The 26645-nt window shown below is 41.6% G+C and overlaps 1 protein-coding gene across 1 annotated transcript; it reads left to right on the top strand.

Annotated features, from left to right (window-relative positions):
* Nucleotides 1-655: 655 nt before the first annotated feature.
* Nucleotides 656-17669, top strand: LOC104269741 (contactin-associated protein-like 2). The gene is made up of 4 exons (XM_009877132.1): nucleotides 656-704; nucleotides 1122-1352; nucleotides 16260-16331; nucleotides 17470-17669. The coding sequence occupies exons 1-4, from the start codon at nucleotides 656-658 to the stop codon at nucleotides 17667-17669; spliced, it is 552 nt and encodes a 183-aa protein (XP_009875434.1).
* The last annotated feature ends 8976 nt before the right edge of the window (nucleotides 17670-26645 follow it).

The following is a 26645-nucleotide window of genomic DNA, read 5'->3' as shown; positions in this document are numbered from 1 at the left end:
CACCTCTGAAGATAACCCTCTTTATTTTAATTACACTATCTGTCTTGTGACATATATACATATTTTTTCCAGAAACACCATTTTTCAAGCCTTTATCCTTGTTCCTATCTTAAAAACTTGCCATCGAGCAATCTGGGGCTGCTCCGTGTTCTCTGTCCCTGGGACACCATCTTGCTCTGCTTGGCTCAGTGTGACTTTTTCCACTGTCTTCAGGGGCCAGACATTAACTCCTGTCCTTGCCGGCCCAGGGAAAGGCACTTTGAAACGCCGCAGTGTCTCTGGATACTTTCTGGTACAGCACAAACACGATGCTGCTTTGTTGTCATTTTCATTTATGTTGCGCTGCCATAGAAGAGAGGAAACCAAATGCCTCACTGCCATGTAGATATTATATTAGTCACTGCTGGAAGGCTTTGAAATGTTAATATCCCCTCCAACAGAGCCAGCTGACAGAGAGCGTCAAGTTTGTTTCGACTGTACTCGGACAGGCCCTGGCAAAGTTAAATGGCTGCAAGTGGCCTGCAGGTCCCTGGGTAGCAAGGGCATGAGCTGTGTCTTACAGCTCCCATTTTGGGATCATTTTAACTGGTGTTTTTAGAAGGGAGAAAGCTACTTGGGGCTTGACTTTCAGGGACGACAGCTGTTTCAGAGAGCGATGGCGGAGCCCTGTGCTCAGCTCGTGGATGCCGGCTCAGCCTGCAGTGGTGAGGCGTGAACTGGCCGACTGGCAGCAGGCCTGGCTGGGGAGCTGCGGGAGCGTGGACTCCTCAGCCTGCTCCTCAGGCTGCAGAGACTCTGGCAATGACTGTCTCTCTACCTTCTCTTTTACCACCTCTTCTTGGGGCAAAGATTTTTTTTATGGCCCTGATGACTCCTTCATGCTAGCCTTTCATTTTAATGATAGCATAGCAGTGACACCGAGTCACATCAAGGCCTGAAGGTTTCCATCTCTGATGAAATGTAAAGAAACCTGTCGGGGTCCGACACATTCTCAGTCTCCTGAGAGAGAGACTTGGGAACTGAGCTCTCGGAATCAAGTGTTCAGACCAATCATGCTTTCCAAAGTAGTGAATTGTTTTGATTAATCTTTTTTTTCTTTTTCCCTCCTTGATTTCGCATAGAAATTGGGAAGATTGACCAAGATATATATAAATACAATACCCCAGGATTCACTGGCTGCCTGTCGAGAGTACAGTTCAACCAGATTGCTCCACTCAAAGCGGCTCTGAGACCTACCAACGCCTCCTCTCACGTCCACATCCAAGGAGAACTGGTGGAATCCAACTGTGGAGCATCTCCACTCACCATCCCACCAATGTCGGCCGCTACCGACCCGTGGCACTTAGACTCAGGTAAGCTGGGGTACATGCCATGTGAGCCTAGGAGAGCAATTCAGAGAAGAAATACGTCCACCTTTGGTAAGGAAGAATGAAACAGTGGATGGGACTGATGGATGACTGTAGGGGTATAATCATGATAGGAAGTGGAAAGCTGGAGTGACAGAGATTTGCCACCACTTCTAAATGCAGTTACAGGATATTTTCCTTGCCTTTTTAAATATTCTGCTTTACTTTTCTTCTCCGTAAGTCTCACACTGTTTGAATGTTGAGTTTTGACCTAGCTGCTGCGATAGCACTTTCTTTGTAGCACAGGGTAAGCAGTCAGAAAAAGGTTGCAAGTACACAGCATTTCTTGTGCTGTATTCACAATAACTGATTATATTGTAGTCAGCTTCATACAATAAGTAGTTAATCTGATTTTAGACATAAATATATTTATATAAAGTGCTGATTTGTTTTCTGAAATGTCTGCTTTCCTTAGGCCATGCTTAATGGGAAATCGCATTAGCCATGAATGCATACATATCAAGCTGAAAATGCTGGAAAACCAAAACAATTTGCTGATCCCAGCAATCTCATCCTGCTTTGTGACTGATAGTCTTTGAAAGTGTATGTTGTGCTTAAATTTTGTGGGGTTTTTTGTTTTGGTTATTCGGTGTCACATGAATACTTTAAAAGAAAAACAACAAACTGTTCCCTTTAGATTTATACAGTCAGGTGTATGCTGACACTCCCCCCCTTGTACTTTCTCCTCATTCTGATTTCACTTGTAGCAGAGTAAATTAGAACCTGCCTTGGCAAAGTTTCTGGGTTAACAGTGGTTTTAAATTAAAATGCTAGAGGGAAAACCTGGACCATAATGAATTTGATACTGATTAGTCTTTGCCTCTTGTGTTTGCGGATACATCTATCTGCCAGGTTTTATATGAGAGGGGACAGGTATATGTGTCTTTCTTAGAAGTATGTGCCAAGATAAACCTTTGGGCTTAGGGTGTTTTTGTTTGGGTTTTTTTCAATGTCAAACAACTCCTTGCAACATTTCCTTTCAGCTCTTCTTCAGTAGAGAAATAGGACAGAGATTTGTAAAGAGAGGCAGATATTCCAGAGCTTAGGGTCCCAACAGTATATATAAGCAGTATCATGCTCTAAAACCTGTCATTCCCTCCTTGCTGCCATTCCATTGTTAGATTTCAGTCTGTCTTTTCCCTGATTATAACATGGAGTCTCCTACCTGGATTTTTTTTCATCACAAAGTAGTAGTCCACTTCTTCTCTGAAATTAAAAGGTCAGTTTGTACCTGAAGGTTATATTCCAGGCTCCTGTTTCTATAAAAGCACATTTCCTGAAACACATTTCTCACTGGCTCATGTCTTTAAAAAGTGTGCCACAAACTTCTTGAGGATGCACTGCTCCTGTGAATCTGGTGCAGCTAATGGGTTTTGTTTGTTAATTTTGATTGATTTCTTCTTCTTACAGATAATTTGACTGCAAGCTAGTAAAAGCCTGTGGTGGGATTTATTCAAAGTGGTTAAACTGTTCCTAATAGCTCCTGGTGTTAAGAGAGGAAGTTCCTCTTTCTCCTTGCCTTATGCTACTACGCTTGTCCCTGTGTTGGCTCAGTCTTGTCTTGGAAACTTTTGCTGAGTTGATTCAGCTTTGTTCACCTGGCAAATTACAAATTTATACATTTTCCTCTGGATTAATTGTAGTACTCAATCACAAAGTCAGTGTGAAGGATATCAGGGGACATAACAGCATACAATAAGGTTGGCCCAAGCTGTCTGTTAACTTCTACCCAGTCACAAAATCTCATTGCCGTAGCTGGACTTGACTGCTTCAGTCGTGGAGGGCGAGTGACCCACCTTCATTTTTGATAACGAGAAGCTTGAGTAGGCCTGGCAGCTAGGGACACCTCCTATTGTTCTCTCCAGTGCTATGCAGCAGTAGAGGAAAAAAGATCATATTGCTTTAAAGACTTCTAGTGAGGGACCGCTGTACACTGAAGGGAGCAACAACGTGAGGTGAATTAAGGTAGAAAGAAATTTCACAGCAAAGGACTGATGCTTCACTGGGGCAGGAGTGAAAGGACATTCAGGTGTCGGAGAACAATCCCTGACTTTCTGGGTGACATTTCCATGATACCAAGAGGACGTATCACAGCAACTCATTTGTCAGTATCAGGTGAGAACAACTCAGTTTCTATACAAGTATCTCTGGTAATCTGACACAACTAGCTCTGTTTCAGTCCCAGGAAAAATAAGTGCAACCTCAAACACAGATGATCTTGATGAATGGCAAACGAAAATGTTTGGTTTTAGTGACACTTTGCATTAGCACATGGGCAGTTCACATTGAGGAATTTTTTTATGTTTCCTAAACCCTATTAGGAGACGTTTTAACCCAGATCATGTTGAAAGAAAGTGGAAAAATCTAAGGTATAAGTAACGGTTCCCATTGGCTTCAGAGCTGGAAGTCTTGGTCCTGTTAGCCTGAGTTTATTCCTTCACTAAAATGATTGAAGGAGCGAAGACAAAAAGCCGTTTTGAAAGTCACAGGAACACTTGTAGTGGTGCTAAAGCAAAAGCCACACACACTCTGCCACAAAGAAAGGGTTGGAAAGGACGTGGCTTTGAAAACAGTAGTTGAGAAGTACAGGGTTTCTCATTTCATCCACACTTTTATCTGTCATTTTTTATTATTGTGTCACTTACTTAATTTTAAATAGATCTTAAATAAATATGAGAATTGAGGATGCATGGTTTGTAGTGAAAACAGAAAATCAGGAAAAAAATGATGTCAAGTGTCATATGGTTTAAGTCTCATTTAGTGACATACTCTGCACTCATCCTGATTCATATTTAAGTAGATTTTTGTCTTTGCTTCTCGAATACAGTGGAATTGAATTTTGAGGACTGAAAAATGTTGTAGGAGGGAATCAAAGATAAGTGTCTAAATGGGGCAGATATGCTGGAAGGCAAATGTAATGATCCTTTCACCTCTAAACTACAGTGTTGGATCAGACTTTACAGGTAATTACTAGACGTTAAGCAGGTTCTGCCTGACAAGCGACCTACATGAAATGTTTGCCTTAGACTCTTCTATGTGGATCCTGCATGGACACCTCCTGCTAGCTGCAAACCATTTCGAATGCCATGACAGAGAGACTAGAGAGAAAATCATAAAGATGCATGTCAGTCACCTTAGAGACAAGTTCAGGGATTTATCACTAAGAAACCTTGTTGATTTGCTTCCCAGAAAAATGAGCCATACAGCTTTTTGATTCATTGTCCTGCACTTTTTGTTACCTTTGTATTCACATGTATTTCTCATTTGCGATATTAGTTCCTTTTAAATTTCTTTGTCATTGTAAAAATGCCACCTCCCTTCTTTCTGACCCCTGGCTGGCATTTATCTTAAACCATTATCTGTTCAGCTTCTGAGTATTCTTACAATGCATAGTCTTTTCCAGTTGCTATGGCAATCCTTTCTTTGTGGTGATGAAGTGTAGGAATTCAACAAGTCATTCTTTTCTAGTACGTGACTTTCTGGTAATTTAAAAAAATAAATAAATCAATAATCAGAACCAAGCAGTTCATCAATATAGTTCCTTTTCTGTGTTTTCCTCCTAACCATATTATCTCAGTTGACGTCAGACAATCTAAGGTTCTGCAGATTACTATTTAAGTTTCACTTTAAAACTTTTCTTATTTATGTTAAAAATGATAAAACAAACCTACTACGTGTATGTACCTCTTCACTTCAGGTAAAATGTGCTCCGGCTTGCCAAACTACCAGTCTTGAATTTACTAAAGGCAAGAGATACCAGAAGAGACAAGGTACATACAACAGTTGACATATCATGCTTTAGCCCCTCTAAGTGGCCACAGCAAGATGCATTTATTCTGAGTGTGAACAGAATGGCATCTAGAACGTTTAACACTGGATTTTGTTAAACTCAGATTAGCTTCAGTATATTAAGAATTAAATGGAGCAGGATTAAGTGCTATGTCTGCAATGTTCTGTCAAGTGATGTGACTTTTTTCTGACACTACATATTTAAAACCTAAAAGCTCTTTAATTTTGTATAAGGTAAAAGACCTTGCCTTTTAAGAGTCAGCAGCTTACTTGGAAACCTATACTGAACACGTCTGTCTAAAAGGTTGTATGAAGGGGTGCAACTCTATCATCAAGATTAAAATGGCTGCCTGCAGGGTTAACTCCCTTTTTATTACGAATTCATCCCTCTTCCTTTGACACATGATGGCAGGAGAAGAGAGTGGGAGGACTGAGTACTGGCCATGCCATCCATGCTCACCTAATTGGCCAACTAATTATCTTTATCAGACGGAAGACAGCAGTCTATTTCTGGACTAAGAGTGAGTGTTGCTCCTACGTGACTGGTGATCATGCTGATCTTCCCGATTCAAACGCCATGGGTTGGGTTGTCGCCCCACCCTCTGACCACTGGTGCCCCCATCTAAGAGTGCAGAGAAGCTGTGTCAGATGCCCGACAGCCTGGACGTGGCTATGGAGACGGGAAACAGCTCTTGCCCTTCTCAAGGGCTTATTTGAGAAGGCACAGCAGGAAGGAGGGATCAAAGGCGTTGCTTGATGAAGGGCGGTGATTCAGCCCTCCAGATAGTCTTAGCTTACAAACACATGAACAAAAGGGTCTTCTTCTGGCCACAGATACTGAAAGAGTCCTGCACACATCGGTGAATCCAACAGCAGGGGCTTAAAATCAGCAGTAATGTGCCATGCAGTGCTCATTCAGCCCCCTTCCAAGGACCGACAGGGGAGCAGCAATGCTTCTGCAGGCTTCCTGCAAGGGCCAAGCAAGTCCGGGCAGGCAAGACAGAAGGGATGCACCACTTTTGATCATGGTGCAACCTTACACATTAAAATTTCATCTCATAGCTGTTGATAAAATTAGAAGAGGTTGTGAAGGCAGTTGCTAGAATAAAATTACACTCTTCCTTTTTCAAGCATCAGAGAATGATGCGAGATTCTCTCTTTGAAGTTATTGATCACTTGAGGTGGTTGGGGATTTTTAATTAGTGTAGCGTGTAAACGTTGAGAGGCTCTTTGCCAGCAAGCTCGTTTAATATTTATACTCCATGTACAAGAGGATGCACTTCCAACCTGCCCTGCAGGCCCACAGATCCGTCCAACTGCCAGATTTTGGTGCAATTTTTTTATCAGGTTTCCTCTGCCGAGAGTGACCAGCACTCATCCCCAATTCTGCCAGTATAAATGTCATCTAGAAGTGCATGTCCTTGTCCTGGTCTTTTTTCAGACAGAAAGGTGGCATTTTTTTCAGACAGTAAGGTGGCATTTTTTTCAGACAGTTGGGGATTAAGTAGAGTAGAAACTCACAGCTCAGTTTCTAAGCATTGAGTATTTCTTGCAGGCAAGAAGTAAGTGGTAAACACTGAGATGCAACAGTTTCTATTTTTCTCCTTGCCATCAAGCAGCTAACTAGGAAGAGCATCTGTCTGAAATTTGGCACAATCAGTGCTTCATCCTTAAAGGGCTTAATTATGGTGCTTGAATTACTGTAAATCTCTCTATTGATTGGCAATAAAAATGCCTCCTTCAGTCTCATCTAGTTCCTTCACACAATTATGCATAGCTGTCTCTTATCTTTAAGAGTATGTAATTTCAGTGTGAAATTTCTGACACTCTGTCTAGTGTGTCAGACAGCTGACAGACTGCCAAGCTTGTAAATTCTTCCGGCATTCTTTGAGAGGCCATTGTAGCTATTTCATAAGCAGTGGTTTGAATGATAATGCTGCTACCTGATGTCAAGACAAGAAGGTGGTAATATTAAAAAGAGAGTTTTATCCTCTACAAAAAATTATCCTCTGCAAAGACTATATTTTCTCCACAAGTATTAACTTTAAGTAGGAATATAGGGATGGCATAAATTAGGGGAAAAATGGAGTAGAGAAGGAAGCATTTAGATGCTGAGCACTGCATGCAACTGCCTTCCTTTTCCTTGCCTTGGGCTGAAAAAGACTTCCCGTTTAAGAGGCTATTCTAGATCACAGTCAGGTCATTACAGCTATTAAAGATTATTTTAAACTCTCCAGTCAGACCCATTCCTCATCTCTAATCCAAGCCTTTCTTTTTTTCATAAGTGTATGAATGCTAAAAGTGCAGAACTTGATCTTGTTGTTCATATACTGGCTGTGAGAAGCCATATCTTTCAGTTACCTCAATAAATAGAGTCCATCTCTTTTTATGGTTTTTTTTGTAGCTGTCATAATTTTACAGGCTTGGTCAGTATTCTGTTCTTTGAGTTGGGGGTTTTGTTTCTTTCAAGTATTCCCTGTGGGTCCATTATCAGCAATTAGCTATATAAAGCTAGGCTTTGACCAGCACTTAACTCTACAGTTCCTTTGAGAGCACCAAAGCGTTTCATATTCTGCATTAATTATAAAAGGAAGCATTTGTTTGTCTTCCTTAACAGGTGAAATGTAAGCGCGGCTCATAAAAGTTTTGTGAAAGTGATAGCTTAGGCCAGCGTGACTAATACGCCAGCAGTTCTTGTCTGGAGTCATAGTGAGACTCAGTGTCAGACAGGCATTGCTACCAGGAATTAAAAGACAGATGAGTGTAGGTCTTTGATGGATGGGGGTGCTCTTAACGTGCTGCAAACCAGATGGAAATTTGGCCAAGCAAATGTACAATTACTTGTGCACAACAGAAAGTGTAAAAGTTACTGCTGGGAAATGACCATACAGGGCAGGAAGCAGGGGAGAGTCACCTAACCTATCCCAACGGACGCTGCAGGAATGTTTTCCCTGTTTCGTATTTTATCCAGGACTGATTTGGGGCAGCTTAAGCTGCAAAGATGGGTATCCTAATAAGGCACAAGTTTTTCTGTCCCTTTGCTAAGAAGACTGATTTTTTAAACGGAAGAATATTGTACTGCCGTCCCAGAGTAATCCATTCATAAAACTCAGTGTCCTCCTCTCCTTAAGAGTATGGACAGCCAAGTTCCCCTGCGGAAGGAAACTCAAGAGCTAATAACGCAGCCAATTTAGAAACAAGGGTCTTGCCTGATTGGGTTGTCAACTCTGGTGTTTAGTGTTGAGAATTTGCATTGCCCCAGTTCGTTGACCTTGGAGCATTCGGTGAATTTTCACCCAATACTGCTGTTGTTCATTGTTGTTATTTCCATTGCTCACTGCAAAATACATGCTTTTTTAACAGAAACATCCAGCAACTCTTTCTTCTATAATCTCCACTTACTTTCTCACACTGGCATTTGCCAGGAAAAAAAAAATGCAACCTTTCAAAATTTTTTTGATCAAACAGAACGTATGTTGCAAAGCTTAGTAGTAATGCATTAGAGGACTTTTCTGTCATTTACAAAGGGTTTTTTTCTGGTTTTGTTTCTTCGCTATCCCTCCCAGCCAAGAAGGTTGCAAAGGATTGAAGAAATTTGTGGTCTTTGTTCCAATGTTGATACTTCACTATTCCAAATAATTTGCATTATTGGTGACTGAAAGAAGACGACATTTTTAACATGAAAAACACTGATTGTTCCCTAAGATGCATGTCTATTCTTGTGGTTTCAGAATTGCTATATGGGTGTACTCCTTCCAGTATCCTGTAACTTTCACCAACAAAATTATTAAGTCCATGAAGATTCCTGTTTCCATAAAGACAAAAAAAAAAAAAGATTTTTATTGGGGATATACTTGTAACCCTCTAACACTACAGTCAAGGCATCACTAAAAATTCAGGGAGTAATACTTGACCCCAAATAGCATGCTATAACAAAAATAACCTCCTAAAACCAATATGGTTGATAATATCTTTTAAATATTTTGTGTTTGGGTAAGTGTGGGTTTGGATTTTTTTAAACTTGAAAGTGTTCTGTACAAAAGCTGATGTCAGTGGGACTTAAGTAAACTCTGTTAACAGAGCTTAATGTTAAACAGTACTCCCTCAGAATCTACTCTCAAATGTCAAGAAAAGAAGGCGTACGTGTAGTTCTACACTTTCTCTGTTTTCAGCTTGGAAAAGTAGGAAGAAAATAGAGGTCTTAATTTAAAAAAAAATAAAATAAGATTACAAAATTTGCCCCAGTAGCAAAAAAAGACACAACACTGCTTTAATACTGCTTCCAATTTTTTTCTTCTTTTTCTGGATTGCTGTAGTTTACATGTCATGGGAGCTCTTCACAGAGCCCCACGCAGGAGGAGACCAGTGTGAGGGATGGACACAGGCAGTAGGATGAACAGGAAAGGGCAATGGAGTCTGCAGGCTGTGATGTTCACCTTTGATGTAGAGCTGGGTAATGGAGTTGTTGTTTCTGTGTGCGTCTTTAGGGTTTCTCTTGTAACCCAGTCGTTTCAGGAAAGGGAATGCAACCGTGACTGCACATTGGTTCCTACTATCAAGAGTCAGGCAATTAGTTTCTGTACTTAGAGTCTATAATAAGGAGTGCTTTGTAATTCCAGTCTCACTGAACCGGCCAGGTTGACGTAATTTACCAAAACACAGACGGAGAACTTGTTTTTGTTTTTCTCTGTGAGGAAATAGATTAATGAATGAATCTAGTGTCCAACACTTTCTCAAAATCCTAAGGTGTCCATGAGTGTTTGTCCTCTGCAAGCTCAATTCTGGGATGCCTGGCTGCAAAACAGAAGGAAGAAGGCATTACAGTACACATCTTTGCTTTTATTTTGTTCTCTCACTGTTCTACTTTTAACCCATGTCTTGATTGCTGTGGGGTTTTATGCCTTATGATCAACAGATAAGGTTGTTCTGGTTGCTTCTGTAGTTCATGTTTATGTGAAAACCCAGCTGGTCTTCATAATGGGAGAATACCCCTCAAAATTGGGGACATAAGTAAAACTGGCCACCGTGGCTTTGCAACACATGTTTTAGGCTGAACAAACTTGATTTTCAGCATTTCACATGGTGGGTTTAGACCTGTGATCACTTCCTTTTTTGGAGCAAATCTAAACTGTATTTTTATTCGTAGTGTGATGTATTTTAAGTAAGACTTGCCCACCCCTTAAAAAAGTTGAGTTTAAAAAATTACTTCAAATGGCTTATGTGTAACACTCCTGGTAGTGCATGTCTAAATGAGATTTGCCCTTTACTTTGTATTTCTCAGTACTACTTTCTAGATGAAAAGTCTTCGTGTTTGGCTTTGGTTTTCTCTTTGCCTTCACTGAATAGCCTTTTGCTCATTTCTCTGCCCACACCCACTTTCTGGACCACTTTTCTACTTTAACAGGGTCATTTTGCATTTCAATTTTGTGAATTTGCAGAAAGCTTTTATGTGGGATCCATTGTAAAACCTCTCCCTCCGAAAATGACAGATGCCAAATCACACCTACTGTAATGAAGCAAAATTATTATTCACTCTACTAAATCAACCACATCTGTCATCTTCAACATCTAATCCTAATTATGGTCTGTTTATCCAGTCCCGTCTCCCCTTTCCATTCAGTGAGTGCTACTGTGTTGCGGCTGGCTGTGGCAATGATGATGCTGAGTGTGCTGGATAGTGGTAGGACTCCTACTGCATTTTTGTGGTCATCTAAAACTTCAGATGTCATTAAAATGATGGCCAAAACATGGATTTTGCCTGCAGTCAGTCTTTAATCACCCTTTTAGATGCTGCAAAGTTCCTCTCACTCCATTTACACTGAGACTAATAACAAAGCTGAAAAGTGCAAAACGTAAGTTCAGACTATGTAGATTTACTCTGAAAACTATGAAAACTATGAAACTATGGCTTCAATAAAGCAGCAGCCCATGAAGGAGAAAGCCAAGTATGCTGTGTCCTTTCATGTAAGTCACCTTCAGGATGATGATATTTGAAGCAAACCCAATGTGGGAAGACAGGGAGCAAGGAACAAATCGCCCAGCTTGGATTCCGGAAGGGAACCAGGTGAAGTGATGTTCATAAACCATAGATGAGTTTACCATTTCCTGGTAAGGATCAGTCCGTCCGTGCACTCGCTGAAGGTTTTAGGAAAATGTCTGTGGTGTGTCCAGACAGCAAACTAACGGCTCTGTGCTACAGCTGTATGAGCAGAAGATTTTGGGGAACTGGCAGCACATGTTGTGGGCCCTTAACGCTGTTCTCCACAGAGCTCTCTTGGAGAAACTGGCTGCTCATGGCATGGATGAGTGTATGAACTGCTAGATGAAGCACTGGCTGGATGGACAGGCCCGAAGAGTGGTGGTCAGCTGGCGGGCCAGTCACAAGTGGTCTTGCTCAGGACTCAGTGTTGGGACCATTTCTGTTCAACATCTTTGTTGATGACCTTGATAAGGACATAGGGAGTATCATCAGTAAGTTCGCAGATGATGCCAAGTTAGGTGGGAGTGTTTATCTGCACGAGTGTAGAGAGGCCGTACAGAGAGGCTTGGATAGATTGGGTTGATGGGCCAATGTTAATGGTATGAGCTTCAACAAGGCCAAGTGCCAGGTCCTGCACTTGGGCCACAACAACCCCGTGCAGCGCTGCAGGCTTGGGGAAGTGGGGCAGGAAAGCTGCCTGGCAGAAAGGGACCTGGGGGTTCTAATCAACAAGAAGCTGAATATGAGCCAGCTGTGTGCCCAGGTGGCCAAGAAGGTCAATGGCATCCTGGCCTATATTAGAAATTATGTGACCTGCAGAAGAAGGGAGGTGATTGTCTCTCTGTACTCAGCACTGGTGAAGCCACACCTGAATATTGTGTCCAGCTTTGGGCACCTCAGTACAAGAGAGATATCTAGGTGTTGGAGCGAGTGCAGAGGAGGGCAACAAAGCTGGTGAAGGGCCCTGGAGAATAAATCTTATGAAGAGTGATTGAAGGCACTGGGCCTGTTTAGTTTGAAGAAGAGGAGGCTGAGGGGAGACCTCATCACTCTACAACTACCTGAAAGGACGTTGTAGAGAGGTTGGTGCTGGTCTCTTCTCACAGGTAATTAGCAATAGAACAAGAGGGAATGGCTTCAAACTACAACAGGGTAGGTTTAGACTGGACATGAGAAAAAAAATTTTCACAGTTGGAATAGGCTGCCCAGGGAGGTGGTTGAGTCATCATCTTTGGATGTGTTTAAAGGTCATTTAGATGTGGTGTTGGTGGGGCCAGTTAGCTCAGTGGTTTGAGCGCGGTGCTGACAACAATGACCAACACTGAGGTCGTGGGTTCGATTCCTGCTCGGTCTCCATGTGATTCCAGGTCCAGTCGAGAGGTGGCGTCCCTGCCCATGACAGGGAGGTTGGACTAGATGATCTCTAAGGTCCCTTCCAGCCTAGGCCATTCTATGATTCTGTGATTCTATGATATGGTTTAGGGGTGAAAGTAGGGTTAATGGCTGGACTTGATGATCTCAAGGGTCTTTTCCAACCTGAATGATTCTATTATTCTATGAAATATGTGTAACTGTTTTCCAGGATAGATTAAAAAGCTCTTTGCTCTGTTGTTCATGTTTTGAATCACGTGAGTCCCTGGCTGCTCCGAGAAACCTAGGGAACATTCCGAAAAAGATCCTAAAGTACCAAAACCTTTGCAGTACAGTCCCTAGGCAAGATGGGAATCAGCTGTTCAAAAGCAACCTTTGTAGACCAGGTCAAAAAGGAAAACTGAACAGCTCTATTCATGGCTTCAGCTAACAATTTGGTAGCACGGCATATAGACCAAAAACTCCCACACTATCTTCCCCGCACCCACCTTAGATTACACGCACAACTCGCTTCCTATCTCGAGGGACTTGGTGGGGTAACTGCAGAGTAACTGCAGTTTCGTGGCACCTGTTTGCTGTCGAGAAGTGCAAGTATCAGGCAGTGCAAAAGGGCTTGCTGAGAGACGTAGTTGGAATTAATGTCTCAGTGATAATGGAAGAATCTGAAGAGGAAAGAGGTGTTCTCGGCTGCGACAGAGAAATGAAGGCACACGCTTCTCCATTAGCAACTCACCCTGTACTTCATCTGCATATTATAGCTGTGTGAGCCAGTTATTATACCACTGTGTTTTAGATTCTCGTGAAACATTACAGTCACAAGTAACAATATTAATTTTGTATGACTAGTCATTTAAAAACATTTTAGGAGCTGCTCTTTACAACCTGTGACTGACACTGTAGTCTTCTGCGCTTTTACTAGAGCATCAGTATTACTGTTGCCCCTTTGTCAGCTTCCTCTCGTTTAGTTCCTGAATTTCAGCAGTGACAGAAGTCAGAGACCAATCACCACATGTTTGAATGACAGAACTACTATCTGAAGTACCTTCACTAGGTGCCTGTCAGTGACAGTATTCTGTTGTTAAGCTCACCTTGGAGCGTCAAGGAATGTGCCCTCATATGTTCTCTTCTGCCTCATTGCTGTGGCACGAGTTACTCTTTTGCAGCTCACACACCTCTGGTCTGCAGCTATTTCTGATCATTTGAGAAGCTACTGTTGCCCAGAAGAATCTCAAGGGAAATTCCACCTAAAAAAAAAACTTTTCTGCCTCCTCTACTCATCTGTAGGAATGCATTCAGTAAAAAGCTGGTATAGGCATTTGTGCAGCAAAAACTATTCTACAACCTCATATTTGGCTGAGATTTTAGATAAAATCTTTCAGTCAAGGAAAACCCATAATATAAAAGCAGATCTCCTGCTGACATAAGAGTAACAGAACAGGACTTCATGAATTATGGTGATAATGTCTGCCAACACTGCCATAGGTGCTTTACAAAAAGATTCATGAACATCTAAGCTCCCTTCATCACTACAGCACTCCTGGTTCTACAGCAGTTGCAGCAGGGCACAACCTACCCAATCTGATGGTGAACTCTCGTTGAAGTAGCTGCCACCTGCCTCAGTCACCTGTTCCTGTTTCCTCTTTGTCAGAGATGAGAGTCTCAGAGTGAATCACATCTGCTTGTTGATGCAGTGGACATCTCCTCCTGAGTGTGGGTGATAACCAGACGCAATGGAAAGTAGCTTTGGACGGAGGCATCAGCTCCAGTCCTAGCAGCAGCTCTCAGACAAGATCAAGGATGTAGTTTCATATCATGCTTCATGTTCTTCGTTATCCTGCAGTGTTCTTCAGTGGCTGTTGAAGATCATAAAGCCTTCTGTCTGCTAGGAAGCCCTTGTAGCATGGCCTTCTTTGGGGTTAGAACAGCAGAGAGCAATTCTTTGCAATTTAGCAAATTGATGCTTTTCTACATAGTGTTATTGGCTTTGGGATTTTCCTTGAGGTGCAGGGAGGGCAGGTTGAAAGTCAGGGTTTATTTTCCTGCTGCCAGCCCTTCCCTTTCTGCACTGTAAGGATAATATTATGGGCCCTGCACCAAAAGGTCTGTAGGAAACATTCATGACCCTGCAGAATAAGGTTCTTCTTTGGAGCAAAATCCACTGATACAGAATCAGGTATTTATTTCTCTTTTACATTTTTTAAGATTGCTTTGTTTCAGAGAGGTGCAGAAGTGCTGTTTTCAGAAGACAGAGCACAAACAAATGTCAAAGGCACCAGTGCTGCTGGCAAAAACTGCTGGCCAGGCCCTGTCCACTGAGCCCTGAGAAATGCTCTTGTGTTTGTCCCGCAAGCAACCAGCCAAAAACTAGCTGCTCAACACACAGCTGGTTTGACTCTCTCCAAGAGTAGGCACACAGGAGGCTGCTTTAGCCCCAAAGCTCTTCTCAAGCCATTCATTCTTTTGTGCAGCTGCTTCACAATACAAAAGGAACTTTGTTGCGGATTTTACTCCATGCTAACACTAAGCCAGCTGAATTCCCTTGGCTGATTTTTGGGTATAGTGAATGAATCACTGGCCTGTAAAGGCAACTGATTACTTTAATACAATATCACCTAAACCATCAAGCAAGGAAGATACAGCTGATTTTTAAATACTGACCTAAGAAGTAATTCATATCCTTGATTATTTTAACTGTCTCCAGTTAAGTACTTTTAACAACATTTTCTCTATTTCAAAATCAATGCCATAGTCCACTGGCAAAGACGGGAATGATGGCAACCACTCACCTGGCTGAGTGCTATAGTTGCTCTGTCTGACACTAAGGAAAATGATAATAGGTTTAATTGATGAGATTGCATTCGAAGAGGCTCTGTGATGTTCTCTGGAGGTTGAAACCAAGACTACCATCCAAATGGTACTTCAAACATGTACTGATTCCTTCGTCTAGCTCTGCCACAAGGAGTCACTTCGTTTTGGGACACATACAGATGGATGCTGTTATGTCTGACTCTGTTTCTTCTTCTCCACTGTCTGTTGGAGGCTCTTCTCTCCCGTGGGCTCTCCTGTCTGCTGTGCCCCAGCTCCTCCAACTCACAGCCTTGCCTCTCGGCTCCAGAGCCCCTCGGGCAGTGGCTAGGCTAACACCTTGGACTTTCTCCAAGAGTAACAAAGGTGCTGGCACGTTTTCCTCTGGGTAACTTCTCTATGACTAACTTCTCTATGGTAACTTCTCTATGGAAAATGCAGCCCCTCGCTCAGATTGGGCTGTGCAGGTGGCAGGTTTTCTTTCAAAGAGTCTGCAGCTGTACCCAGTGGTGCTCACAAAATCCTGGGAACTTAAAAAGCTATGGGTAACAGCGACAAAGGCAAAACTCTCTAATATTATGCATGAACACAGGCTTTTGAAAGAAGGATTTCTGTTTGGTTTTGTGTTAAAGAAACTTACTGAATTTGTGTTAGAAGAACAACAAAATCACCTCTTGTATTAACAGCAATGCTAATTGAGAGCATCTTCTTTATTCTATTTTTGTTTTTGTTGAGAGGATGAAGCAATAAGTTCTGAAGGATTAGATAATAGTGAAAGATTTTTTCTTTTCTTCTTCAGATAAATATCACAATTTCCTTTAAATTCTGAGGATGTTGGATGTATTTCTGAACTACTATTTAAAGTTTCACTGCTATTACAATGCAAATCTTTAATTCTTTATTTACAGCCAGTGCCGATTTCCCATACAATGGTCAAGCTATAGGAGATGGAGTTAACAGAAACTCTGCCATTATTGGAGGTAGGAGAACTGTCTACTTTTCTAAGTTACTTCGCAGTATGACTGTAGTGGCTGAGTTGCAGTTGGTAACATATTCAAGCTATTTCCCAAGAACTGACTATATAGGAAAACTATACTTGAAAAAAGTTAAATAGAAATTTGTGTAAGCCCATTCAGGAACATTGTCCTAGTGAAGTGGTTTGTTCTCACTTTATTTGTCTCTCCAGAGTCAGTTTTAGCCAAATCAAAATACTAATATTCATAATCCCCATATTGAGCATGCATGTGGGGAGCTACTTTGCAGTAGTTACTTATGTTAACAGAGTAATTTATTTACATGAAATGGCAAAGACACTTTCACAGTTACTGTAGACTCAACATGAATCTATATCAAACACTATTTGCTCCACCCTTGACAAAAATCCTTTGTGAACCTGCCTTGCTTTTTAGGGGCCAAGTTCTGCTACATTTTATGTGCTGGAGAGTCCCATTCAGTGATAGGTGATGTTACGCTACACCAGAACTGGGACTTTGAATTAGCATTCCATTGAAGTTATTGTGGCCAGCTGCCTCCCGAAATATGGATGCTAATTAATTTTATGCCCACATGCAATTTTCTCTGCCCTGTTGCATAGTATGAAAGTGTTGCACCATAACTAGAAGCAGTGTAGGCCCGCTGCTGAGTGAGGTGGGTGTCCTGGTGACAGGGGATACAGAGAAGGCAGAGTTACAGAATATTGCTGGAGACTGTCCTCAGGAGCCCCAGACCCCTGAGACCCCAGAGGAAGTCGGGATAAAGGAGGAGTTGCCTTGGTTGATGAGGACTGGGATAGGGATCAGTTAGGCAATCTGAACATCCATAAATCCATGGGCTCTGATGGGATGCACCCACGGGTGTTCAGGGAGCTTGGAGAAGTCATTGCTGGGCCACTCTCCATCATCTTTGGGGATCAGGGAGCAGCCTCCACTCAGTGACATTTTGTATATGGCAAAATCTGTATGTAAGTGTTACAGTAGTGGAAACCAAGTAACTGTGGCGATGTTTAACAGCCCAGGTAGCTTTGGCTCAGCTCGGAGGAGATGCGAGATCCTTTCTTTGTGTCAAAACCTGTAGGTGTTTCCCTTACTAGAGGCATCTTTTCTTTCTTCCTCTATGTAGGTGTCATCGCAGTGGTGATCTTCACTATCCTCTGCACCTTGGTGTTCCTGATCCGCTACATGTTTCGCCACAAGGGAACATACCACACCAACGAGGCTAAAGGTGCAGAGTCAGCTGAGAGCGCCGATGCCGCCATCATGAACAATGACCCCAACTTCACGGAGACCATCGACGAGAGCAAGAAGGAATGGCTTATCTAAGCCCACGGGGATGGGGCCTGGGGTGGGATGCAAGCTGGGCCAGGGTGGGGCTGGGATAACTCTTGCAGTGGGGAGAGAACATTCTGCGTCGGACGCTTGAGCACACGCATAGTAAAAAGATCAGCACAACTGGAGGAGCAAGTAACAGGAAAATACCACTGAGACTGGAGGAAAAAAAAAGAATCTCACGCATTTAAGAAAAAATAATTTTTAATATTTATTTACAGCAAACTGCCCCTTCCGTATCCAAACAACTAAAAAGAGCAGTTTTGCAGCTTCGGCGTTGCTTAAAATTTTCAGTAATACCTGTGTATTTCTGTGTATGTTTAGAGGTGTTCTGGATACCCACAACAAGAAATGCGGCTGGATTTTTACATTTTTTAAAAGCTGTTTAAAATGTGGGCTGTTCTGTCCTGAGAACAAGTGGCAGACCTCTCTTCATGGCGTTATGTTCCTTCATGGCTGGCCACTTCCCCCCAGGCTTCCTTTAGCCCTGCACCTTGACCATATCACCATTCATTTTGGTGGTGTTGAACTAGAGGTTCAGGGCTGGGGATGGGAAAGGGGGTGAGGATTAATGCAAATCTTACTCAGCAGTTTTTCAGCATGTCATCAGCTGGTGCCAACCCTGGCAGGATCCGTCTTCTTGACCCAGGCACTTTGTTGATTGCGTATAATTCTCTTCAGCAATGTAAAAATACCGTTACTACAACTACTACTACTACCAGAGAGGATGATCATAAAGTACAGGAAGCTTCATGTGGTTTTAATTATTATTTTGTTGGTCTCTGAAGGGGAATAATGTTGTGTGAGTCTGTAGACCTAGTCTGTTCCTGTGTCTTTAGCTACGGCACTGGTGACCTGAGGCATGTATCAGTTTAAACTGAATTCTGTCTGTGGCATATTGACATATACTGCCCTTAGTTATGCACATTGTAGTAGGGAATTAGAGTCACACTTTATTTACTTCTGTTTCTTTTTTGCAGGTTGCTGCAGAAATACTAGAACAGCTCTAGTCAATGCATTTGAACCCACGGGTTTCACATAATACTTCTTTTCCAAGTCTAGCATAGCAATTTGTTATTTAAATCCTTGATTTTGGTCCCTTTGCAAGGAAGGCCTCTGCTGGCAGCGTTTGCACAGTCAGGAGGTGAGGAGAAGGAGGCTTGGACACTGCTCAGAGAGCACGTGAAACATGCACAGCACACAGTGGAGAGTCATTTTTCAATACGGAAGTTTATCTAAACTATTTTGCTCTCTTTGTAAGGCATTTTTAAGAACAGCAAGGCCAACGCTAAGTGCAGCATTGCACCCCACATACCCTCTCAGACCAGGGCAGTTGTAGGTGTTGCCTGAGAAGCAGGCAGGCAGCTTGCAGGAAAGGCAAAGGGGCAGCCTGAAGACCTAATTTCCTTTGATGGCAATAACATAGCGTTAGCTTGCCTTCTGTAGAGGAGTGTCGTTCTCCAATGGATACAAATTTTTCCATTTGATAGGAATGTAAAGCCTTAATGGGCAGTTTTTGTGGTGGAGCAGATTGAATGAATGAATGTATTGCAGGGCATTTGCTGTGTACTAAATGAAAAGAAATAATACCTGGAATTTCCCGTTTAAAATAGTTATGTTCATGACAACCCCAGATTTGCTTTATTTTTAATATTGCTGGGTTTAGTATGCACAGATTTAATCAATTTTTCTGTACAAGAAATCCACCTGCACAAGAAATCACCCAAATCTGCACTCTACTATACTGACTGGTGCTGGCATCTTTAGTTTCCTTATCTTTTTGGCTGAATCTTTCATTATTCTAGTGAATGCTTTAAAATGGAGATGGAAGAAAATATTGGAGTCTTACCAGACAAGAAATTTATAAGCACAATTTGTTGGGCAGACAAGGCCAGATAGTCTGGGTTTTAAGGACGGTAGCCTAAAGTCCTCTTCTGAATTCACTGAACAGAGGTATTGGAGCAAATCAAGCCCGATTCATTTCTTCTGTTTATGGAGTTGGAATTAGCATACAAAAAAATGTTGCTAGTTTGAAAAAAATGACTCTCAGGTAACATTATGTGGCAGGGGGATTCAGGTAAGCATAAAACACCACTGTCACTCTTGTGTTCTGCAGTCTTTTGCCTTGCCTCCAGTATTAATCTCTCCCTCTCTTGTGTTTAATTGAGCAGACGACTATTTATTCTTGTTTAATTGTGGGTATAAGGTTAAGTCTCCACCTCTTGGAGAGTATCAGTATGGGATGGATCTAGCCTTCACTGCAAAATACATAGCAATCACAGATGGCTTTGCAGGATTGAAAACGCGTTCTCTTTTCTATAGTTCTAGGTTTAATTTTATTTTAATGGTCTTGTAGTCCACTCTGGAAAAGTAACTCTGAAAAACATCTTTGCCTGCAACTTCAAGTTACCAAGAGAAGTGAATATAGCATCATTTGTATAGATTGGGATTTGGTTAGCCACAAAAAGTTATTTACTAACCTAAACTTAACGTCTGGGAGGGGGATCAGACTTAGATATCCTCAGAGACTAAGCGTCCTCTGCTGTTTCATGTGGGAGAGACAGACGTGGCAGCTACTGTGCAAATTTGCCGAATGCCCTGGCATGGCACAAGAAAGGAAACATGGCTCTTTCTCTGTGCCTAACCAAAGCTAGGGTCAGTTGTCGAGGGTATGGTAGTGAGACCTGTGACATCTATTCATTGATTTTCAAAAGATTTACCAGCTAATCTTCCGTAACCCTATAAGCAAGAATTTCTGGAAAATAACCTTGGACCGTGCACAAGCAATAGTTATAATTTAGTGTCCTATATTTGAAAAGCAGTTTTTAAATTTCTGAAATCTAGTTGCAAGCATCCACATCTCTCGATTGACTCCATGGACCTCTTCATGTGAAGCTCATTGGTGCCGTGTTAAAATGTTGATGATCTTCAATCTTGTCATTTTTGTGATACAGTCACTTTCATAATTCTAGAAACTCTTGTTTCTTCTTAAACTGGACCTTAGACATGATACTGTAGACTACCAGCTGGTCTCTGGACAGGAATTTGGTGACTGTAGATGGCCTGTCTGCTTTGTATTTTGGTTTTGAGAATGGTGTATGTTTTATAGGGAGTGGTCATCCAGCAGCCCAGTGGTGAAGCAGGAGCAGGCTCTGAGAAGTAGTTTATGTATTTTGCTAGCACTGTATCTGTTCTGAGGATTTCTTCCTCTGCAAACCTATTATTGAAGATTGAAATGACATCCATATTTTATTTTACCCGCTCTTACTTGTGCCAGAAATCCATGTTGTTTAACAGGTACTATCCCTATGCCTGTAGTGGGAATATCTATTGGAGGGGAGAGTGGATCCTGCTTTTATAAAACTCTTGTACTTTCCCCAAAGAATATTAAAATAATGAGTCTTTTGTCATCTCTTATTAGCTGCTTCACCTATTTGAACTGTGTCAGGAAAATGTCGCTTCTTGAACTGGTTGGGGAACCAGAGTCTCCCAGTTGTGTTTCTAAAAGGCTTGTTCCTGGTTCCCCAGCATCAATGGCAAAACCACCACCAGCGGTGGGGAGAGCAAGGCTGATCTGGAGACTAGGGCTTTCGTCATTAGTGGAATAATGTAAGCGATATTTCGGATCCACTCACAGCACGCACAAACCACCAGCTCATGAGTCATGGAGCTCCAAAGAGCCAAGGCATCAGAAAACTGGTTTTGATGTTAGCCCAGCCTCAAGGGGAAATAAATCCTCAGTCCGGTCTGGTGGTTTTGAATCAAATCTTTCACAGACTGCTTGTTCCATATTTACTGATAGAAAATTCAGATGTATTAGATAGGAATATTTATCTTTAATTGGTACTGGAGCATTTCTGCTTTGTATTTTTCTTGTCTTAAGTGTTAATGATACCGTTTGTATCTCTTCTAGCAGTTACGGCTTCAAAGGCATGGCAGCTTTTTATTATCGTGCTCTAAGTAGCATGATGTATATGAAAGGATAGTCATCATAAGTATTTTAGTAAGACTGCCAAAGCAGTGGTATACATGTTTATTGTGGCGATGAGAGTTCAGTTTAAGCGTCCAGTAAATAATTAGACTTTAATTAAAGCAGTGTCCTTTAATGGCAGATGCATCTTTTTCCAGGGTATCGATTGAAATGTAAAGCTATCTCAATTTGACAAGCAGTAGCTTTTAATATGGTTTCTTCCTTGAACAATTTTACATTCCAGGAAGCATGGTGATCCCAAAAAGGTGTCATTTTTGAAGAGGAACCTAAATTCTGTTAATCAGATTTCATTATTCAGCCTAGAAAAACAAACCAGAAACCTTGCCTTCTAAAAGCAATAGCATGTGAACTAGAATGAAAGATAGTGTGTTATATACATTTAATGCCATCTGTGAATGTCTTTCCATTTAACTGAAGTTCCAATAGGAACCAGATCGGTAAATAAAAAAAAAACAGCCAAAAAAAAAAATCTGAAACAGTTTTAATTACCTTAACAGCTGTTTCCCCATGCTTTGTGTATTCTGACCACAGTCTATACTTTTTCCTTCTCTAGTACCAGGAGATCAATTTGGAAAGGACAGAAGTTGGAAAGGCCTCTTAAGAAAAGACCCACAGTACATGAAAAAAAGGGACTTCAGAACACAGTTATACATAAGAAGTGAGAATGCTAAAACCAGGGAAAATACACTCAAGTGTATTCCTCCTGCACCAGGCAGCCCTGATTAGCTGTTCAAGAGGAGAATCTCAGGCAGTGAATCTGTACTTGTTGAGGTGGGCTGAGGATCTGAGAGTAGGGTTTTGGTAAAAATGAAGCAGCTGCCTTTTTGAGGTTTTTCCCTTTCTGATCACGTTGCAGATAGCAGCAAGCAGTCTGCCATCAGTTCTGCTCATATTTGTTACTGCAGGCTCTGTGGCATTGCCTTCCTTTCCTAGCGTAGATCTGTCCTTTCTATTCTGAACATGAGCCTGTCATTGAAGCTGTCAAGAGAAATGTATGCCCAGTTCAACAGACTCATGTCTGTTCCTTTTAATAAACTACCTTATCGGGCTTTTAAAAGTTTTTATGATGTGAAGCGTTTTATAAAAGAACTATGGGAATGGGATAACTATGGGGAATGGGAGAGTATGAAATCTAGGCAAAGAAGCATCAGTGCACCAACCACCCAAGTCAGAGGGACTGTGCTTGTCCCAACCTGTTTCTCTGTGTGAATTGCCTTCGCCACTGGCCCAAAGCCCTTCCCCCATCCAAGATCTTGACAATATAACAGTGGCAAAATACTGCCTTGTGTCCATGTTCTAACTGGTCACTTGCCCTGACTGTTATAATCCCTACAAGGAGAGTCATGCTTCCTACAGGAATATTTTTAATTCATATAGGAAAACACTAGAACAAAGAGGTGGGAGTGAAGGTCCAACTTTAAAGCCTCTCTGATACTTATACACCGTGACACAGAGAAGAGAATTTCTTTCTTGGTGTCACCTCTTACTGCAGCCAGAAATGTGTGGGTGTGCACATGCACCTCTGAAAAAATCTAAGGCTATTCCGGATGCGATGTCTACAGTTCCTGGGTAATTAGTGCCATAATGTGGGTGGATAAGATACCAAACTTGCTTCCAATTTGTGAGTCTGCAGTGCTAGCAAAATCACTCTTGAAATTAAGTGCAATTTTGGAGATAAACTCAGACTTTGCCCTACAGTAATAGGCACATATGGTGCCTCAAATGAGAACAGACTTGGACCTGGTTACTGAAAAGCATTTATTTAACAATCTGTAACACAGTTCTAACACCCTATTTAACTCTGACTTTCACATTTAAGCAGACTTCTTGAAGCGCTATGCTCAAAAACTTGATAATGCCAACAACCTGAGAACCAGGAAGAACAGTGGCCAATTTGTGGCTTTTTTTCACAATGGAAGGGGTCTTTTAAAAGTCACCTTGTGTAAAAAAAGGAAGAGTTTGGTATCAACAGGTATTTTCATAGAGAAGTGTTTCTTTTGATTAGTTTTCTGTTTTCAAAACATCACATGAGAAAAGGTAAGCAATTATTGCACAACCAGAATTGCTTCTGTGAGAAAAGGGTAAAGATACACTCTGAAAATATACATAGAAACAAGTAACACATTTAATGCGTCCCGTTCCCTCTGTGATACAGCAGCTTCCAATAACACTTAGGCTACCACTGCTATTTTTTCTTGAAAGGAAAAACATCTGGATTAAGCAACAAACGTAAGAGAAAAGTGCACCTTTTGTTTTACCATAGATTAATGCTTGATGCATAATAGGGTAACATGGAATAGCAAATGGTGATTTCCTCAGATTTCATAGCAGTAATTTTGCTCTCTCCAAGTGTCAGAGATGTATTACCACCATATTACTTATTGGAATGTAGAGATACTTGTACTGATAGGATCAAACATCTGGCACTCTGTATTATAGCAAAGAGCTGCTCTAAGAAATTCTTATTTATTAAAAACCCATGTCAGGGCAGGTAAGACTGCATTTTCTGACAAGAAAAGTAAATTACTGGAACAACACTAAAGAATAAACAATCTGAAGGAATGTTCAGCATGCTGAACAATAAACTCTAGCAGAAAGGATTTCTTCTGTCCTTCCAGTTAAGGATTTGGGGTAGGTACAGTGCTGCGGCCAGTCATGAATCACCACATGCACCACCTTTTTGGCCAAAATATTTTAGCTTCTCCCATCTTTTATATGCTTTAAAACAGGCTGTTGCAAGGACACAGCTGAAGATGTGAAGTTTAAGCAAGCTGCTCTAGGCTTTTGATGAGAGCACAGGATCACAAGTCCCAAGCTCTACTTCTGCCTGCTCCTCTGTCCTTGCTTAGAAGACAGTTTTCAGATGTGTTGCCATCTGTCCCTGTCTGTTGTCCCCTTTCCCCCATCGTATGGAACCACGGAACAGCCCAGGTTGGAAAGGACCTCAAAGACCTACTGGTCCAACCTTTTGTTGGAAAGGGAACCTAGATGAGATTATCTAATGTCCTGTCCAGTCATTTTTTTTTCCCTACTGACTCTGTTTTCAGGGTGGCAACAAGCTATCAACAGGCTCTTGTTTAAGACAGCCTGAAAGAGTCACTGGAGCAAGTCAGTAAACTCTTGAATCAGCCAGAAAGCAGTAACTTTAGATGACTTGTGTCAGTTGGAAGCAAGCTTCATCTGGAAAATTTTCAGCCTAACAGCTCTCCTATATTTAGTCATGGCTTTGGTTAGCAATGAAGCCACCAGCCAAGTCCATGTTTGTTTGGTTTATAAGCCATGTGAAGGTATATAAGATAAATAAACTTGGCTGAATGAAGACAAGGTAGCCATCCTCTCAATGTTTATTCTCTAAGCTGCACATTCTCATGCTTATGGTTCATGTGTCACTGAAGGAGTCTGACCTTGGCACAGTCAATAAATCATTCGCAAGCTGGCCCAACAGCCATGTGCTGCTTTGTCTTAAAAATTTCTGTTGGTTAAATGCTTAAATATAGAATTATGGTTTGCCATCATAAAGCACCGGACACAGTATGAGGAGCTAGTTGTAATTTATTTCTGTTATAATAGCAAGGTCTGTTTGTAGTTTTCTTGTTTGACTTGCACTAATGAGCTCTTTATCCCTGAAACATAAACCTACTACAAGGGAAGGTAAAAAAGAGAAATTCTCTTTGCTGCTCACCCTGAAACACAACATAAAGTCCATTTTGTTGCACACTTCCTGGTACGTCATGTAATGTCTTCCCCTTTCCAACCCCCCTACCCACCCCTCCAAGGCCAGCAAGAAAAGAAATTGGCTGACAGTTCTTGGGTATTTTCCTGTTTTTTCCTCTACTTTAGAAATGTTCCCTCTCACTGACAAATTCATCACCTTTCACTGTTGTCTTTAAAATCCTTCCCAGCAATGCTTGCTACTTTGACCAAGCTGAAGCCTCTCACCTTCCTAAAATGTGACTATTGTAGTAGGAAAGTTGTATGCCACTAAATTCCCATCATCTGTTATATTTGCAGCTGGTTTTTATCTGTTTATGGTACTCAGTGACTGAAAGTAAAAGTTTGGTTTCTGCCAGCTGCAGCGTTATTTTATAACTTAATTGTATTTGTTCCAAAATCACAGCACTGTCTGGCAAAGAGAATCTGAAAACGAGGCAGCTGCACCTCGTTCCATTAGGCATACTCCCTTTCTTTTGCTTCGTTCACATTTTCCCAAGAGATATCAGCACTAACATAAATATCTAGAAAAGCCAGCTTCTATTTTCCTTAGGGCTACAGGATGTCAGAATTAACCCCCAGCCATCCCATTCACTTCTGCTTTTGTGACACATATACAAGGCCACTGATAGCCTCCAAAGGACACAGAAATAGAGACATTACAAAAAACTCTAGTGGTCTTAGTCTCTTGCCATTTTAAAGGTCCATCTCAACAGGGGCAACAAGTCAGCCCTTCTACAGATTTCAGTTTTTAATACATCCAAGAAAATTCTCGACATTGGTTATTAAAGAATTTTATTTTTATTGGATTCACATCTCTGAGAGGGGAAGCAAATGCTTCTGTATTTGGAGCACCTGAGGTACTATACTCATGCCGTTGCAACTCCTACATTATGTCTGATCTTTTGAAGCTCCACCTGTATAAGACATGGGATTGGTCACTTGAAGGAAGGCTAAGGCATCACTTGGTGCCCCTTAACTCTTTGATGCACAGGATTTGGCTTTCCACAAATCTGTTTTGCGTGGTCGATCTCACTCCTGCACTGGTAAGAAGGATCTTTTCTTTTGTTCTGCCCTATGGTGGATTGAAACCCATCAGTGGGCTGGGCTGGTGTCACTTAAAATATCTTCAGTCCTAATGAACTGAGCCATGCATTAAGCAGCCCAAGTCCAAGGCCTTCCTCTGATACAACAGCATGATTTGACAAAATATTCCTGAAAAGGCAACCCTGCTAGCCGGCTAGTGCTAATTAACAGAAGCCTGCTGG

The sequence above is a fragment of the Apaloderma vittatum genome, unplaced genomic scaffold, assembly GCF_000703405.1.
Source record: "Apaloderma vittatum isolate BGI_N311 unplaced genomic scaffold, ASM70340v1 scaffold7309, whole genome shotgun sequence".
Taxonomy (NCBI): domain Eukaryota; kingdom Metazoa; phylum Chordata; class Aves; order Trogoniformes; family Trogonidae; genus Apaloderma; species Apaloderma vittatum.
Note: the sequence above shows the minus strand (reverse complement) of the source record. Positions and strands in the feature narration are given on the sequence as shown.